Source organism: Hyaena hyaena, unplaced genomic scaffold (genome assembly GCF_003009895.1).
Source record: "Hyaena hyaena isolate Hyena2069 unplaced genomic scaffold, ASM300989v1 scaffold_63, whole genome shotgun sequence".
Lineage (NCBI taxonomy): Eukaryota > Metazoa > Chordata > Mammalia > Carnivora > Hyaenidae > Hyaena > Hyaena hyaena.
The window spans coordinates 3,082,350-3,099,576 of NW_024080695.1; the positions used below are offsets into that span (position 1 = coordinate 3,082,350).

Sequence of the window (17,227 nt, forward strand, 5' to 3'; positions counted from 1 at the left end):
GGCCCCCACCTAAAGTGCCGCGTGCTGGGGCTGTGCTGGGGCGTCCGCGTGGGTGGCCATGGGGCCCCCCTTCCCCAAGGGAGTCCCCAGCAGCCAGCCAGAGGTCATGTCACGGGGTAGAGCTGGCGGTTGGCGGCCCGGGGGAAAGTCGCTCCTTTTAGCCCACAGCCGAGTTGCGTACCAAAGGGAAGACGCAAAAGGAAATGACCCAATCTCATAATATTCCCCAAACTGAACATAAAGGCCAATCGCCGCCTTAAGGTACTACCTCAGGACTACGTTAAAACAGACCTATCCCAGTGTCCCCCTGATCCGACATAAAATCGTTACTATTGCTTCTTTCGGAGGATCATGAAAAGAATTTATAGCCTAAAAGAAAGGAACGCAATTCCTTTAAAAAAGAGCAACACCGGGGGAGGGGGGGGCATTTCTCCCCCTCCACCCTAGCCGCCCCCCCCCTGCTCCCGGATCTGTGTCTCCCGCCCCCCCCCCTCCGGCCCCCCACCCCCCGCTTCCGCGCCGCCGCCTCAGGAGGCGTCCCTGGAGATCCAGCCACTCTCCGTGAGGAAATTCAAAATCCTTTTCTTTAGGACTTTGTCCAAGTAGCTAGGGAGGCGGCTCTTGGAGGGAACCCCCTGTCGCTTCTGCAGGTGGTCTTTGATGATGATCGTCTTCACGGTCACGTAGCGCGCGGGGCTCAGGTTCAGGGAGCTGCAGAGCACCTTCTCGCGGTCCGACAGGAGCTCGAAGCCGGGCAGGTTCTCGATGGCCGCGAACTCGCCGTCCTTGCCGTCCTCCCTGCCCCGCCGGGCGCCCGCCGCGCTCTTGTTCTCCTTGCGCTTCTCGCGCTTGTGCCGCGCAGCCTCGTACTCCGCCGACTCCTCCATCTTGGTGATGCCGTTGCGCCGGTAGCGCTGCAGCTCGCGGATCTTGGCGCGCAGCATCTTCTCCTTGTGCATGTTCTCGAACAGGTCGTCGAACTCCTTGCACGACATGAACTGGTAGAGCGGCCGCAGCTTCAGGCGCAGCTCCTTCTCCTCCTTGGTGATCTTGCGCCTGGCCGGCCTCTCCTTGTCCTTCCTGTCCTTGCCCAGGAAGGCGGGCACCAGGTTGTAGTCGCGGGCGATGTTCTTGCGCCGCTGCCTCTCCCGGAGCTTGCGCACGTACATGTCCACGTGTGCGCGCTTCAGCTCGATCTCCACGTCCTCGTCGTCGTAGTTGACCGAGAGCCCGCTGATGAGCGTCTCGGCGTCCTGGTCGTACTCGATCTCGTAGTCGTCGCGCAGCGGCATGTAGCCCAGCTGCTGCTGCTCGGCCACCGAGATGTCTAGGGGAGGCAAGGGGGTGGTGAGGCTGGGAGAGAGGGGCCCTCCGCTGGGGCACGTGTGGTCGGTCACCCGGTTGGGGATGGTGTCGGGGATGCAGGCTTTCCCCAGGTTTCCGTGGATGTACATGCTTACGTAATGCTCCATCACCTCCTGGGGGGTGCGGGAAGCTCCGACGTGAGCAGCCATGTCTTCCTACAACGACAGAGGTCACAGGTTATTCCCCAGGTCGGAGCGCCACGCTCCGGGCTCGTGCAGCTCGCTGAACGTTTTCACAGAGGTGTGCCCGGACCGCTTCCTGCCCCCGCCTCCCCCCTCCAAGGGCATTCAACGGCTCCTTCTTGTGAGGGTGCCTGTCGCAGAGACGGGGGCACTGGGAGGAGCCATCGGGGACCGGACGGGCAGGGAAACCCGGACAGGCACAGCCGGCTGGGGTTCATGGCTGGGGTCGGCCGCGACGCTGACACCGGAACCCCCACCTCAGGTCCAGATTTGCCATCCTGGGTCCTTGGAAAGGACTGGCAGGGCCCACCGCACACCGTGCGATCTCGGGGCAGCACTGTCCCCCCGCCCCACCCCACAGAGCGCCTGAGGCGCCCGCCTCTTCTCAGAGCTTCCCAGGGCAGTCACGGGAGGGGCCCTGCTCTAAGGTACTGGCCGCCTCGGCCCCTGGAGGGTAGCGGCCCGTCCCCTTCCTAGGTGGCGGTGCAGAGGACCAGGCTAGTGCCTTTTAAAGGGGTGGGGACCGTCACTGATGACGGCGTCCACGGCTGGGTAGTTAACATCCGCCCGGTGCTGGGAGCGCTCACTCCCACGGAAGGTGACCCGTGAACACAGGGTTACTAATGAGAGGAAACTATACGGCCCCCCAATCTTTTCCTTCTGCCAAGAGGCCTCTTCCTTAGTCAACCGCTAAAGCCACTTCACAAACTAGCTGCCCGAAATGTGCACTCATTCACCGGCAGCCACTCACCCTGCACTCTGCTCACACAGCCGCCAGGGCCCCACACCAGCTACTCTGTGCCCCAGCGGTGCTCACCCCTGCAAGATTGGGGCGGTCTCTGCACCCCGCAAAGGCCAAACTGGAATCCAAGAACGCAGCCAACCCGCTGGGGCCGACAGCTGCTGACAAACGGGGCGCTGTGGGGGGGCCGCGCTCCCAGCAGGGACCCCACATCTGGCCCGCGCCTCAGCCATACAGGGCACTCCTCCCACTGGGTACCAAGGGCCCAGCGCAGGGCTGCACGGCCAGGGGACGGGCGCAATGCTGGGGCCTAAGGGCACGGGCCCCTTTCCAACAAAGGGAAGGTTAAAGCAAAACCAGATTCTGGTCTTAAGGGGACATATTGTGGACATGATGAACTTCTCTAAAACATTATCACTTGATCAAATCTGTTCATTATATTTCCCAGGAAGCATCTGGCTCCCCCCACTCCCCTAAGAAACAAAAGTCAAACCAACTCACAATCATCCCCAGCATCTGCTGCCCCTGTGTGACCTAAGCTGGTCACTTCCCATCTCTGGGCCTCTGGTTCTCACCAGTAACGGGGCCCGGGGGCAGCCCCGCGCCCCAACAGGTACTCCGGGCACCGTGGACACAGCGCCCGCAGAGGCTGCCGGCGCAGGAGCGGGCTCTGCAGGGGTGAGGGTGGTCAGCGCAGGTGGGCGGACGTTCTTCCACCCCGGTGGGCTGCACTGGAGGGACACCATCCCCGGCACCGTCCCTTTTGGGGGAGGGGACGGGCTGTACGTTGGGCAGAAATGCGCACCTCACCCCCCCCCCCCCAGCCTGAGCCTACAGATTCAGGGTCAAGTGTCCCGACTGGGGTGTCCAGGCTGCCCACCAGGCTTGCGTGGTTAGGAAGCGGGGCCCCAGGCCTCGGTCCCACCCCTGCACAGAGTGCCTCCCTGCACAAGCGCGCGTGGAAGGCATTATTTGTTCAGAGGTCCTTCCCATCGCCTCTGGCACGCTGGGAACGAGAATGCAGAACGGGAACCGCAGGAAGCCGGGGGCACGGGGCCAGAGCAGGGCCACACGGGACCGCCCCTGCCCAGCCCGGTCTCCCCCACAACGCAAGGCCAGTGGAAACGCACCACGGAAGAGCGTGTACATGCTGCTACTTTTGTGCCAGAGAGCCGGGGGGCCCGCTGCTGTGTGCTGGCACAGGGCAGTGCAGGCCACGCACAACCAGCCAGCCGGTCCCCTGGGGCCGAGCCGGGAAGGAGCCACCGCACTGCACCCATTTACAGCTTAACTGTTCTCAGCTCGATGAACATACTGTCCAATTTCAACTTGTGAGGAGCAGTCCCCCTATGGGAGGACACGTCAGAAGAGTCACCCTGTCCCACTCTGCACAGGGCCATGGGCCCCGGACCCGGCACCACAGCATAGCAGCCAAACCTGACTACGGATGAACAAAATGCCAGCCAGCACTCCCCCAACGTGTCGGTCACTAGAGACAGAGGAAGAAGCATCCAGACTGGAGGAGACACCCAGAGAGACCTCACCGGGGGCCCCGGCCAGTCTGTGGAAAGTGAATGGCTCGGTATTGATGGGCACGTCCTGCGTTCTGGAACCACGCCGGACTGATGCAGGAGGCTAACATTCGGGAGGTTTACAGGGGGGGAGGTGTACATGGGGACTTTGTGTACTATGTTTTCACTTTTTTGGATAAATCTAAAATAAAAGTTAATCTAAAATGCAAAGTTGGGGCGCCTGGGTGGCTCAGTTGGTTAACCATCTGACTTCAGCTCAGGTCATGATCTCTCGGTTCATGGGTTCGAGCCCTGCGTCAGGCTCTGTGCTGACAGCTCAGAGCCTGGAGCCTGCTTCCGATTCTGTGTGTGTCTCTCTCTCTGCCCCTCCCCTGCTCATGCTGTCTCTCTCTCTCAGAAATATTTAAAAATTTAAAAATAAAATGTAAGGTTAAGGGGCACGTGAGTGGCTTGGTTAATTAAGCATCTGACTCTTGATTTCAGCTCAGGTTACAATCGCACAGTTCATGGGATCGAGCCCCGAATCAGGCTCTGTGCTGATAGTGCAGAGTCTACTTGGGATTCTTTCTCCCTCTCTCTCTGCCCCTCCCCTGCTGCACACACACTCTCTCTCAAAATAACTTTTCTTGAAAAAAAGTAAACTTAAATTCTACCTTATAATTCCCTGTTTAAGAGTGCTAAGATTCACATCCAAATGTTACCAAAGAAAAGAGAGTACGTGAGAGAGGACTCTTCCGTTCCCTGATGAGCTCGCCCGCGGGGACAGGTGCAGTGTGGCTACGTTCACAGGCAGGTGATGACAGCAATGCCTCACCCACGAACATTCCCCTTCTCAGGCTGCACGGATGCCGGCTGACCGGTGACCACGGCCCGGAACATGAGGCGCCTCCTGCTCCCACCCACAGCCTGGCCCCCCTCCCCCCCCCACTGGCCAGGCGGGTCACCGGCTGTGGGGACACGCCGCTTGTCCAGGCCCCTCTTCACATAATATGGGGATTCGGGCTCTCACACGCACCCAGGTTATGAGTATTTACAAAGCCACAGATTAGACGGGTAGCAGCTTGTCACCCAAGGCCCAGGATCCCCCACGACTGATGGGCCTTCACTGCTGCCCAAGGACAGCGACAGGGCCTGCTGGGGGAGATGCTGGCCGTCAGCTACCACCGAAAGAGAGTCGCCCCAAGGAGCCACTACAGTAGTTTAATGACCGTTGACAGAGGCCCAGGAAAACACACAAAACTCAAATTTTCAAAGGCTGAAATCGAGAGTAAGATCACAAAGGAACAGTCCAAACGAGAGTGAAGACACAGCTCTGGCTCCAAAAAGAACCCACACACGACAGACGGGTCCCGTGGACTCAGTCACGGTACGGAGCAGGGGAGGGTCAGAGAGAGAGGGAGTCACAGACTGAAACAGGCTCCAGGCTCTGAGCTGGCAGTCAGCACAGAGCCCGATGCGGGGCCCGAACCCACGAACCGTGAGATCATGACCTAAGCGAAAGTCGGACGCTTAACCGACTAAGCCACCCAGGCGCCCCACGGACCGTATTTTAAAAGAGGACTAAGCACAGCAAGAGCTGCGGCGCCCCCGCCACATCCCAGCGCCCCTCCCCCCCATCACTCTCCCCTCTCCCTCCGATCTCCGCATGTCAGCTGTCACGCGAGACCCGCCTCCCGCCGGCGAGGGACAAGTGTCCTCTGTCACCTCACTACAGTGCCGCAGGTGACAGCAGCAGAGCACCTCCTGGGCGGTTCTTTCCCTCACGCGTTCGAGGGCCATGTTTCTGCTTAATATAGACGACAGAGGGACAGACAGGCGGACAGACAGGCGGACGGGCAGGCAGAAGCCACGAAAGTGGGTTTGGGGGACTAGATCTGGACGGACAAGTTCAACTCCAGTACCACTCAGGTTAAGCCACACAGGTGTACGCTGCAGCCGGTTCTCCCCGACACAAGGGGCATGTGGGTAAGCAGCCCACAGTCTGCGGTGACGCGGTTCCGTTCCGCCACTTCATGTTAGCAACAACAAAAATAAAAAAGACACCCACTTTTGGAAAAAGATAAGGAGAGAGGCTTGCTACCTCTTTAAGGCCTTTTGAAAAACCAAGGAAAACACACCTCTCAGACACTGAAGTGTCGGCTCTAAAGTCCCCTCCCCAAGGCCACTGGACCCCCCGCCAGGCCGCCTCCCTGCCAGGACAGGAAGTGAGCACCCCCGTGAGGCCTGACTGCGCGGGGCCAGATCTCTGGCTGGGCTCGGCTCCTCCCGGCCCTTCCGTGGCTCACTGGAGCCGGCCCCCAGCACCTGGGCAGGGACGGGAAGCATAGAACAGTCCAGAGAAGTCGTGCCCCCCCCCCCCCCCCCCCCCCCCCCGCCAGCCGGGCCACCCAGGCCCTCTCCTGCTCTGTGGCCCGCACGCCCCCGCAGCCGCCCCGCCGCCGCATCCTCCAGACGCAACCCAGCAGGGCGGCTCCTGCCTGCAGAGGCGCCTGTCAGAGTCCACTGCCTCTCCCGCTGCACCCGCCCGTGATCGAGAGGAAATGGTTACAGCAGAGGGACAAGGGGCGCCGGGGCGGCTGGTTAAGCGATTCCGGCTCAGGTCACGATCTCACAGCCGTGAGGTCGAGCCCCATGTCGGGCTCTGTGCTGAGCGGGGAGCCTGCTTGGGACTCTCTCCTTCTCTCTCTGCCCCTCCCCGACCTGTGTCTTCTTTCTCAAAATAATGAACTTTAAAATAAACAAAACTAATAAAACTGAAGGGGTGGGTCAGTCAGTAATGTGTCCGACTTTGACTCAGGTCATCATCTCGTGGTTGAGGAGTTTGAGCCCCGTGTCAGGCTCTATGCTGACAGCTTGGAGCCTGGATCCTGCTTCAGATTCTGTGTCTCCCTCTCTCCGCCCCTCCCCTGCTCACGCACTCTCTCTCTCTCTTTTTATTTATTTCTAGGAGAGAGAGAGAGACAGCGTGAGCAGGGGAGGGTCAGAGAGAGAGGGAGACACAGACTGAAACAGGCTCCAGGCTCTGAGCTGGCAGTCAGCACAGAGCCCGACGCGGGGCTCGAACCCACGAACCACGAGATCATGACCTAAGCGAAAGTCAGACGCTTAACCGACTAAGCCACCCAGGCGCCCCATCTCTCTCTTAAATATAAATAAACCTTAAAAAAATTTTTTTAATTAATAAAACTAAAAAAACATAGGGACGATGTAAGGGTTTCCCATAAAGCTAAGCGTTTTTGCTTAAAGGCCAGTCCTTCACTCCCAGGTTACGTCGTTCTTACTGGGCACTACTGAGATGATCTTTTTTTTTTTTTTTTTTACAAAATGAGAATAGATTATCAACTGGATCTTTTCCCTTTTTTAATATCGTTACTAGGCAAACCTGAAGTTAGCAATGCAGCCTTCAAAATACTGCTTTTCAATGTGACTGGTGCACCAGGTCTGGGGGTCTGGGCAGCACTAACCCGTCGGGTCCCCCAGACACCTGCGGCCCCAGCCAGGCCCCCTGCCAGGGCCGCCCTTTCTCTGTGCCACAGGCGTAGCCTCCGGTCCTGGCCCCACCCTAAGGGGCTGAGGTCTCGGACAAATGGCTCAAGTTCCCTGTGCCTCCGTCTCCTCATCTGGATTAGAGAAGCACTACTACCGCCTGTGTCATGCTGCTCAGAACAGGTGACGTGCACGGCCCTAGGTCCCCTCCTCCAGGGAGCCTGCGGTAACCCCCTGGGCTCGGTGCAGGTTAAGGCTCGGCCGCTCTTGGCTTGTGATCCTTATCCTCCCAACTTCTGCTTCTTGATCTGTGTCCCTCCTGTCACAGGGCTTGGTTGAGATAAAGTAAAGAATCGTCACAGTGAACAGGTGTGTGCTTCTGCGCATGTCACCCACAGACGCCCCCAGCCGCCCCAGAGCACACACGGGCAGCACTGACCTCGGTGAAGCTCCCCTCAGGGCTTCTGGAGCTGGCAGTCTCGCCCCGGAGCACACGTCCCCGTCCCCACTGTCACCGCAGGGCCTCTTGTGGGGCCACGGTGCACGCCGCGGGGAGGGCTCTGCAATCCATTGCTCCTGACCCTTTACGAGGGTGAAGCCAGGCCAGATGCGGGGCTTCCACGCTGTACAGCACCCTCTCTCGCTCAGCCACCCCCACAATGCCGGGGTACACACAGGGGCATCGTCGTAGCTGTCACCTCCTGTGCGGAGGGTTACATTCAGTCTTCATGCAGACATTCGCTGCTACCTGCAGCTTCCCGGAGCACCTCCCCCTGCAGGAGCACTCCGTGCCCACCCCTTCGGGTCACACCTCGCCCAGCCGGCAGCAGGGGCCCAGAGGCATCTGGCAGGGGCCCAAGCTGGCCCTCCTCCCCAAGCTGGCCCTCCTCCCCAAGCTGGCCCTCCTCCCCAAGTGCTCAGGAGCCAGACTCAGAGATGGGGCTTCCTTCTTCAAGGCAAGAAGCTTCACGGGGACAGAAGCAGCCAGAAGGCCCGGCACACAAACCCGCAGGTCTCCGGGCCACCCCGCAAGCAGAGACCCCAGGAGCAGCAGAGGGAGCAGAGGCCTGCACGGGGCCAGGGAAGAACGAGAGCTGAGGGATGTCTGCGTCCTAACGGGCAAGGAGGGAGCGCTCTGGCCCCGAGGAAAGAGCGGGGACGCGACTGCGCGGCAGCCACAGACCCGGTCCCGTGGCCGGCTTCCCGCTCTCCCGCCTGGAAGTGCGCTCGGCCTCATCGTCGAAAAAGGTTGTATTAAGATTTCAGTCCGTTAGGAGTATAGTAATCGCGCGCCCAGCCCAGCGGGACGCCTGCCCGTCCCTCCTGAGCCGTGGGCCGTGCGCCCACCCGGCCCGCTGTCGCCTGACCGGTCACCGGCCTAGCCACCTGGGCGTCGCAGAGGCCGGGCCGACCCTGCACAGCCCCTCCCCCCTGCCCTGCAGACACACCGGCAGTCACTGCCACCTCCCACGTCAGAGGCCGACGACTAACACTGGCTTGTCGTCGGTCCTTCCAGGTCACCGGCCGTCCCAGGGACCCGATTCCCTGGCCACTGCTCCTGCCCACTGAGCGTGTTTACGTGGAATGTTCTCCAAGCCTCAGTGTCAGGGTCCCCGTCCTCCTCTCTCAACCCACAGAACTCCCGACTCACACAGCCGCGACCGGCCCTCAAGGGGACAAGAGCCCTCGGGTCAAATCCCCCTGTGACGGCGTCACCCCGTGCCGAACCACACGACGCGGCCTCCAAACAGCAGCGGACAGCTGACCAGCCGCTCCCCCTCGGGGCGTTTCCGCACAGAACAGACGCGGCCTCCGACACGTGTGCACACCCCGTCCGCTGCAGCGGCTCCCGGCGGCCACGGGTGGCAGAGCCCGGGCGCCCATTCTGGACGGACGGATGGACGGACAGCAGAACATTCCTCGGCCTTACACGGGGAGGACTCTGCCACACGCTCAGGCGAATGAACCTCGAGACTGTTAAGCTAAGCGGAACACACTAGTCACCAAAGGACAAATGGTGTCGGATCCTCTTACGGGAGGTCCCAAGAGCGCACGGAAAGCAGAAGGGGGGGCGCCCGGTGCTGGGGGCGGGGCAAGCAGGGCCGCGTTGTGTAAACAGGTTACTTCTGTCTGGGATGGGGAGAAAGTTCTGGAGGTGGGTGGTTCGGATGGCTGCCCGACCAGGTGAACGTAATTAATTTCACTGAATCAGACACTTAACAAATGGCGAAAACGGGTGCCTGGGGGCTCAGTCGCTTAAGTGTCCGACTCGGCTCAGGTCATGATCTCGTGGTTCGTGGGTTCGAGCCCCCACATCGGGCTCTGTGCTGACAGCTCGGAGCCTGGAGCCGCTTCCCATTCTGTCTCCCTCTCTCTCTACCCCTCTCCCGCTCAACACTCTGTCTCTCTCACAAATAAATAAATTTTTAAAAAAAATGCGAATTCTCATACCTGGCCCCAGACCTACGATTCTAACCCCAGAGCCAAGGTGGGGGGGCGGGGGCGGGGAGACAAGGTTTAACATGCCCCCCCACCCCCAGGGTGTCTGAGTTACACTGCAGTTTGAAAATCACTGCCCCGCATAACACGATTACTCCTAGCTGCTTTCTCCATGTAGCCCCCCATCCTCAATGGCAGTTAAGAGCCCCACTGTCAGGAGGCTCCTGGGGCGCCCCACCCGCTCTAACCAACACGCAGAAGGGCCTCCTGCCCCAGAGAGAATGAGAACACTCCATGGCTCCCGGGCGTGGCGGCGCAGATGGCATCAGGCTCCGCGGGGCCTCCCCATGAGCACGTGTTTCCAGACCTGCACAGATGCCACTTCAGGAGGTCTGGGGGGACCCAGGGATCTGGGGGTGCTCAGGGACGTCTGCGTGCACTCGGCAAGCCAGATGGAGTCGGGGGCCCTGGGTCAAATCCCGGCTCTTCCGCCGTCCGCCATCCCCCACGGCGGTTTCCGGCAGGATCCGGATCTCTCAGTTCTGAACGAGACACCCACCCAAACCCGGCTGCTTGCAGGCTCGACCCTGCGATGGGGCTCTGGCCCAGTGTCCACCTGTCTCCCTCCCCCAGCCATACTCACAGGCATGTCCCCACCCATCCTCCAAGGCGTGGGCGCACAGCCGCCCGCAGGCCCTCCGGCCTCAGCGTGAGTGCCCCTCAGCCACTCCCCCTCCCCGTGGGTGTGCGCTTCAGGGCCCCGACAAACAGGAGCAAAGGCGCCTGGCTTCAGCCTCGCCCAGGTCTGCCCCGGTCACCCAACCACCACGAATCCCACACAGAGCAATGCCACCCCGGGGTCACACGTGCCGTCTGAGAACTCAGAGTGAACAGGCTCCTCTCCTCTGCGTCACTGCCGCGGATCCGTGCCCTGCCTCCCTCCGCCCCACGCCCTCCCCTGGTCCCTTGCCCGCACCCCCCCCCCCCTCGCATACTGACCTCCCCCTGCAGGGCCGGACTCTGCCTGAGAAGCCCTCCCAGGCTGGCCACACCAGTAAGCTCCCGGCCTCCGAGCCACAGCACCTAATGCTCTTAGGCCGAGAGGTTAAGGCCCCGACTTCGGGATCGGGCAGGCCTGCCCGTGAGCCCTGGCTCTGAAGGGAGAAAAGCCAAGGTGTCCCGGACAAGTATTTGAAGTCCTCCAGGGACTGTCCCTTGACTGTCAACTAAAACCCCGCTCCCAGGGCTGCCGTGAAGAGCACGTGCCAAGGCCGGAGCGCAGAGCCTCCCCTGGAACGGGCTACATCTGGCCCGCGTGGGACAGATCGCTTACGTGCTCCGACCGGAGGTGAGCCCGGGAGGGAACCCCGCGACAAGGAAGCAGGTGAAGTCCAGCGGGTAGAGCAGGTGGCCCAGGAGCGCACAGCTAGAGATACTAGAGCCCCCGGTCGGGCAGCCCCTGGGCCTGGTCAGCGTGCAGACTCCTGGCCTCCCCGCCCCCCCCCCAAACCCCACGACGGCGTCGGCACGGGGCAGCCCCTCCTCCCCCAGCTTTGTCTCTCCTAACACTGGACTCGGAAGCCACATTTTAACACACTCCCCAGGTGCTCCCTGTGCGCTTTGGAGAGCGTCCCCTCCAGCCCCGCACTTCCTCCAAGACGCCACGGACGCGTCAGTCCCCACGCGTGCCCCGCGGTGTGCGGGGAAGGCAGCGCGGACTAGCGAGCAGGGCGCTGGGCGCACGGGCTCTGCCGTCCAGCCATTCGTTTCAAAACTTGCTGCCCAGGGCTCCTGGGAAGATTTCACGAGAAACAGACCGCTCGGCACCGCGCCTGGCACTCGGCAGAGCTCTGGGTCCCCTCAGCTATTTTTGGCAACGGCTGCAGAGAGAAGCAGGGAGGGGACGGAGGGAAGCCTGTCGGAGGCTCTGAGATGGAAGCAGAAAGGCCAGTGACACTCTAGGCGGAAGAGGTCACAAGGGATCAGAGGGGCAGCAGCTGAGGGCTGTGTCGGCCGTGAAATGGACTCTGGGTGCACCCGGAGCCCCGGAGCGCCGATGGGGTGGCACGTCTGCAGAGGTCACCCTGGTCACGGGGCTCGGCACGGGCTGAGGACACAGGGACGAAGCAGAAGGACCAGCGAGGAGGCCGCAGAGGCGGTCACGGCAAGAGATAAAGACCAGCCTGAACTAAGGTTGTGAGCAGTGGGAAGGTTCCGGAAATATGCTGGAGATACAGCCGCCGCCGAGCTGGGCCTGGAAGAAGGACGTGACGACGGAGGTGCTGGGGGTCTGCGGAACTGAGTGAGGCGGGGGCAGGTCTGGGTCACGCAGGGTCAGGGCGTCCGCGCCCCGAGCAGTGAGGTGGGGACACGGCTCCCCACCGAGGGCCGGAACTTAGGGAGGAGCTCCCGGCGCCAACGACCGCAGGCCGCTCAAAGCCAGAGCCGGGGCCTCGCTCTCCTGCAGGGCCCTTCGGGCCTGGGCAGTGCGCTCCGAGCCGATGCTCGCTCGATGCACCTCAACGCATTTCAGGACAAACTGAGGTTTTTAGAGGCTGGCGACCTCCGCACGGGCGCCTCGGCGGGGCTTGGTGGAGCCGCGTCCTACGGAGCGGAGAGCAGAGCAAGGACGGGCACCAGGCCCTGGAGGCCGGCTCGCTTGATGGAAAGGAAAGCAGGCCGGGTCTGGGGCTGAGAGAAAAGCCTGGAAGGTCTTCCACAGCGAGCCCACGAGGGCAGCAGCAGCAAGGTGAAATATTGGTCGGGGAAGTAAGGGGGGGGCCTCGCGTGGAAGGGTCTGGAAAGATTAAGGAGCTGGGGTGGTGTCTCCTCTCCCTACTTCTCATGAGGCCTGCGGGCGGACGGGGATGAAAGCTTCGCGGCCCAAGGAGAAAGAGAGACCCTCAGAGACTGTCCCGGGAAGAAAACTGCATCTCCCCCCCCAGGGGCCTGGCACGCCACCTCCCCGCCAGCCTCCGGGACTCTCGCCTTCCCCTCTCAGCTGGGCCTCCACACAAGCCCCCCCACCCCCCGCACGCTCCTTTGTTCGGCGCTCACCCAGCACCCATCCTAAGACGTCCCGGGCCTGGCGGGGACCCCGGGCGACCCAGGTCCCTGCCAGGGGACACGGGGCGCACGCCCTGACAACCGCACAGAGCCGGCGCGGCCGCGGACCACGCAGGTGCCCCGGTCGCGGGAGAAGGCGGAGGGCCATCCCGAAGCCGGTCTGGCCTCCGCCACCACCGCCCTCCGGGCAGGACCCGAGTCCCGGGTCAGTCGGCGCTCCCACCGCTCCGTCAGGTCTGCCGACCCGTCCCCGCCCGGCGACTCACTCGGCTCAGGCGCGGGTCCTGCCCACGGTGCCTGGCCTGGGCAAACAGCTACGGGAGTCGTCCTAAGGTCAGCAAAGCCACGGTCCGGTCCCCCACCTTGCTACTTCCTGGCTGTGTGCCCTCGGGCAGGTTGCTTCACCTCTCTGCGCCCGCCTCCCCGCCGGCGCGGGCACGGGGCGAGCAGGTGCGCGTCGTGCCGGCCGCTCACCCAGTTTCCGAAGCCGAACTGTTCGATGGCATCCAGCAGCAGCTGCTCCTCGCGGCTGGTCCAGCCGCCCTCGGCCTCGGGCCCCCACAGCGTGAAGCGCCCGCCGTCCACCAGCTGGTAGCCGTGGTAGCGGCGGTGGTGGCCGATCTCGGCGCCGGCCGAGAAGCACTCGGGGCACAGCTCGATGTCCTGGCACTCGGTGCAGCGGAAGCGCAGCGGGCTCACCTCGGCCAGGCAGTACACGCAGTACTTCTTACCGAGCTCCGCCATCTTCCCCCGCCCGCCGCCCGCGCCCGCCGCCGTCAGCGCGCCGCCGCCAGCGCCCGCCGCCGCGCTCGAGCAACCGCCGCCCGCGCCCGCCGCCACCGCGCCGCCCCGCCCAGGCGCCGCCGCAGCCGGCCCGCCGGGCCGCGTCCCGCCTCAGCACGCAGGCGCCCTCGGGCCCGGCCCGGCCGCCGCCGCCGCCGCCGCTGCCGCCGCCGCCGCCGCCGCCGCCGCCGGCTGCACCGCGCAGGCGCCCCGCGCGCGCCACCTGGCGGGGACTCGGCACACCGCGCTGCGCCTGCGCGCCCCTCGCGCCGGCCGCCGGCTCCCTGTGGTGCCTCCAGGCCGCCCCGCCCCAGGCCGGGCGCCGGGAAATGGGCGGGAAGGCCGCGCGGCGCGAGCCTGAACCCCCTTCCAATGAATGCCTCCCGTCGTCCGCCCGCGGCCTCCCATTGGTCCGCTCTCTCCGGAGGCGGGGAGAAGGGGGCCGGGCGTCTGCCATACTCTTGGCCAATCGCCGGGCCCACCGCGCGCGCCCCTGGTTGCCCCTGGAAACCCAACAGCCGGCGTCCGGGATCTGCGGTGCCCGCGCAGCTGGAGGGAGATGGACGGCCACTCCGAGCACCCTGGGGACCCCGCGGGGGAAGACGGAGATGTGGCGGCCGAACCGCCGGAGCCGCGGCCGCGGCCGCAGCCGGGGCCGGGGCCCCTAGATGCTTCGGCAGGAGGCGTCGCCGAGGATGAGCCCGCCGAGCCCGCCGAGCCCCGGGAAGGGCCGGCGGCCGCCGAGCTTGGGGGCGAGGCGGAGCCCGGCGAGCCCGAGAGGCCGGCCGAGCCCGAGCCCGAACCCGAGCCCGGGGGGCCGGCGGAGGCCCGGCCTGAGGAGATGGCCCAGTCGGGGCCCGAAGGCGGGCCCGCGGAACCGGAGGAGCCGGCGGAGTCCGAGGCGGACGAGGGGGACGGGGAAGGGGACGACGAGGAGGGCAGACAGTGGGAAGAGGCCGCGTCGGCTCCGGAGGCTGCGCGGGAGGGGGAGGAGCCGGGCGAGGAGGAGGAGGAGGAGGGGGAGGAGGCGGAGAGCGAGGGACTGGAGGGGAGGGGCGCGGCACAGCTGCGGGAGCGGGCGGCGAGCGCGGACGACGACGACGGGGGCGGCGAATGGACCGAGGAGGTGCAGAGGCGGCAGGAGCAGCAGCTGCGCGCGGAGCTGCTGCGACAGTACCGGGCGCTGGTGGGGGAGCGCGGCCGCTCTCAGCGCTACAACTCTTACCTGCAGCACAAGATCTCCGAGGCGCTGCGCAAGAAGAAGGGCCCGGAGGCGGCCGAGGGGGCCGACAAGGGCACGCAGCCCGACGCGCCCGGGAAGGAGCAGGCCTACCTGCGCCACCTGGCGGCGCTGGAGGAGCTGCGGAAGCAGCAGGCCGACGACCTGGACTGGTACCGGCAGGAGCTGGCGCAGCTGAAGCAGGCGGGCCGCGAGCACCTCTCCAGGGTGGAGAAGGAATGGCGCGCCTTCCAGGCCCTCAAGAAGCAGGTGGTGGTGCAGGCCATGGGCAGCTGCCGGGCCAGGGGCGGGCGCCAGGCCGCGCTGCGCGAGGTGGAGCAGATCCAGGAGCTGGAGGAGAAGAAGGAGAAGGAGATGAGCGCCGTGAGGCTGGAGAATGTGCAGCTCAAACAGAGCCTGGTGCATTTCGAGACCCGGATGAGGGCCCAGGAGGACATGACGGAGGGTCTGCTGCTCATCGATTTCGAGCAGCTGAAGATCGAGAACCAGACCTTCAATGAGAAGGTGGAGGAGCGGAACGAGGAGCTGGTAAAACTGCGCAGCAAGTTGACCAACAACGTGCAAGTCATAACCCACGTGAAGGAGAAGCTGCACTTTGTGGATATGGAAAATGCGTGCAAAAAGTCGCAGCTTTTGGAAATCGAGGCTCAGGTGGCCCTGAGGAGGGACATCCTGACCAAGACCAAGCAGGCCCGGGACAGGCTGAGGACTGACAACATCAAGCTGAATCAGAAGTGTGGGCTTGTGGGCAAGGAGCCGCTCCTCCGGGACCTGGAAGAGAAGGTGGACAGGACAGTGCGGCTCCAGCAGCATCTGGAATCCCTGAAGCGTCACCACGCGGGGCTGACTATGTCCTGCAAAGGCGTGAGGCAGAAGATCAGGGAAGCCAAAGCCTTTCTCCCACCTTAACACGCACGACGGTGGGAAGAGCCGGCCGAACGGCTTTCGTGAAAGCAACTCACCCTCGTCCCAGTTTATTCTAAATTTGTTGCCATCTTTAAAGGCCTCTGATATTGGGGACGGAGCCAGCTTTTGAATCAACCTGCTCGTGTTTCAGCTTCCAAATGAGTCCTGAGAACAAAATTGAGTCAACAGCTGTACACGGGGCTCGCTAACACAGGCCCCGAGAAACAAACCCCGGGGTGACTCGCGGTACCTAACGTCTCATAAAAAGCTGTCAAAAGCCTTTCCATGTCGGAGCAACTCCGTAATTTCAGTGACCCGATCCCGGGGACGATGGTCCCTCTTCCACGTGTAGGAGGGTCCAACAGTCGGGCAGGGGACCAAGGAATGTCTTGCGCACGACGCTAACGATTAAATCCACTTTAAATCTTTAAAACATGTCCTGAGTCACGTTCTCAATTCAGAGCGCCCTCATTTCCGTAGATGAATCTAGAAGTGTTGGGTATGTAGGTGGCACCAGCGTCTAGGTCACAAGACCCAGGGAACAGGAGAAGTGACACGTAGGAAAGGGAGCCGAGGTTGGGTGCTCTTTCCTTTTTCCGTGAGAGGCCGCCCAGTCTGCTCCACCGTTGATGTGACCTCTGGCTCAATGGCCGTTTTCAATTCTAATGAAATGTTTTCCTGGATCCTCTAGAGAAACACATTTATACAAACACATGAAATTTTATTTTCCAGGGAAGACAAGATGACGATGGCATCGTGCTTGGCCAGGCGCACAGTATATGGGGTACGGACCGCCAGCTGCCCACGAGCCTTCTGTTTCCCGCAAGATCGTTTTGGATCTTGGACCGTCACTACGCACATGATTTTACTGTGTATCAAATATTGAAATGTCTAGTATTCCTCGTGTTAATGTAAGAAATGCCTCTTAGGCCTGCCTCTCTAATCCAGGATCCGTGATTAGCAGTTGCAGTTTTCTCTGATGCATTTGGAGCTGGGGGGGGTTGGTTTTATTTCTCCCTAATTTTATTTTATTCTATTACTTTTTAATCTTAATTTTTGAGCGGGAGAGAGAGAGTACGTGGGGGAGGAGCAGATAAAGAGGGAGACACAGAATCCAAAGCAGGCTCCGGGCTCCAAGCTGTCAGCACAGAGCCCAACGCGGGGCTCGAACTCACAAACCGCGAGATCATGACCTGAGCCCAAGTCGGATGCTTCATTGACTGAGCCACCCAGGCGCCCCTCTGCTTAATTTTATTTTATTTTATTTTAATTTTTTTTTAATGTTTTATTTCTAGGAAAGAGAGAGAGAGACAGCGCGAGCAGGGGAGGGTCAGAGAGAGAGGGAGTCACAGACTGAAACAGGCTCCAGGCTCTGAGCTGGCAGTCAGCACAGAGCCCGACGCGGGGCTCGAACCCACGAACCGCGAGATCATGACCTAAGCGAAGGTCGGATGCTTAACCGACTAAGCCACCCAGGCGCCCCGCC

The 17,227-nt window shown here is 62.4% G+C and overlaps 2 protein-coding genes across 2 annotated transcripts; one reads left to right on the top strand and one right to left on the bottom strand.

Annotated features, from left to right (window-relative positions):
* Positions 1-485: 485 nt before the first annotated feature.
* TADA2B (transcriptional adaptor 2B) lies at positions 486-13,597 on the bottom strand. Its single transcript, XM_039232114.1, has 2 exons — positions 13,287-13,597; positions 486-1,520 (listed from the first exon to the last, which is right to left on the bottom strand). The coding sequence occupies exons 1-2, from the start codon at positions 13,554-13,556 to the stop codon at positions 528-530; spliced, it is 1,263 nt and encodes a 420-aa protein (XP_039088045.1). The 5' UTR covers positions 13,557-13,597; the 3' UTR covers positions 486-527.
* Positions 13,598-14,154: 557 nt separating this feature from the next.
* Positions 14,155-16,174, top strand: CCDC96 (coiled-coil domain containing 96). Its single transcript, XM_039232109.1, has one exon. It carries the CDS (start codon positions 14,155-14,157, stop codon positions 15,742-15,744), a length of 1,590 nt encoding a protein of 529 aa, XP_039088040.1. The 3' UTR covers positions 15,745-16,174.
* Positions 16,175-17,227: the final 1,053 nt, after the last annotated feature.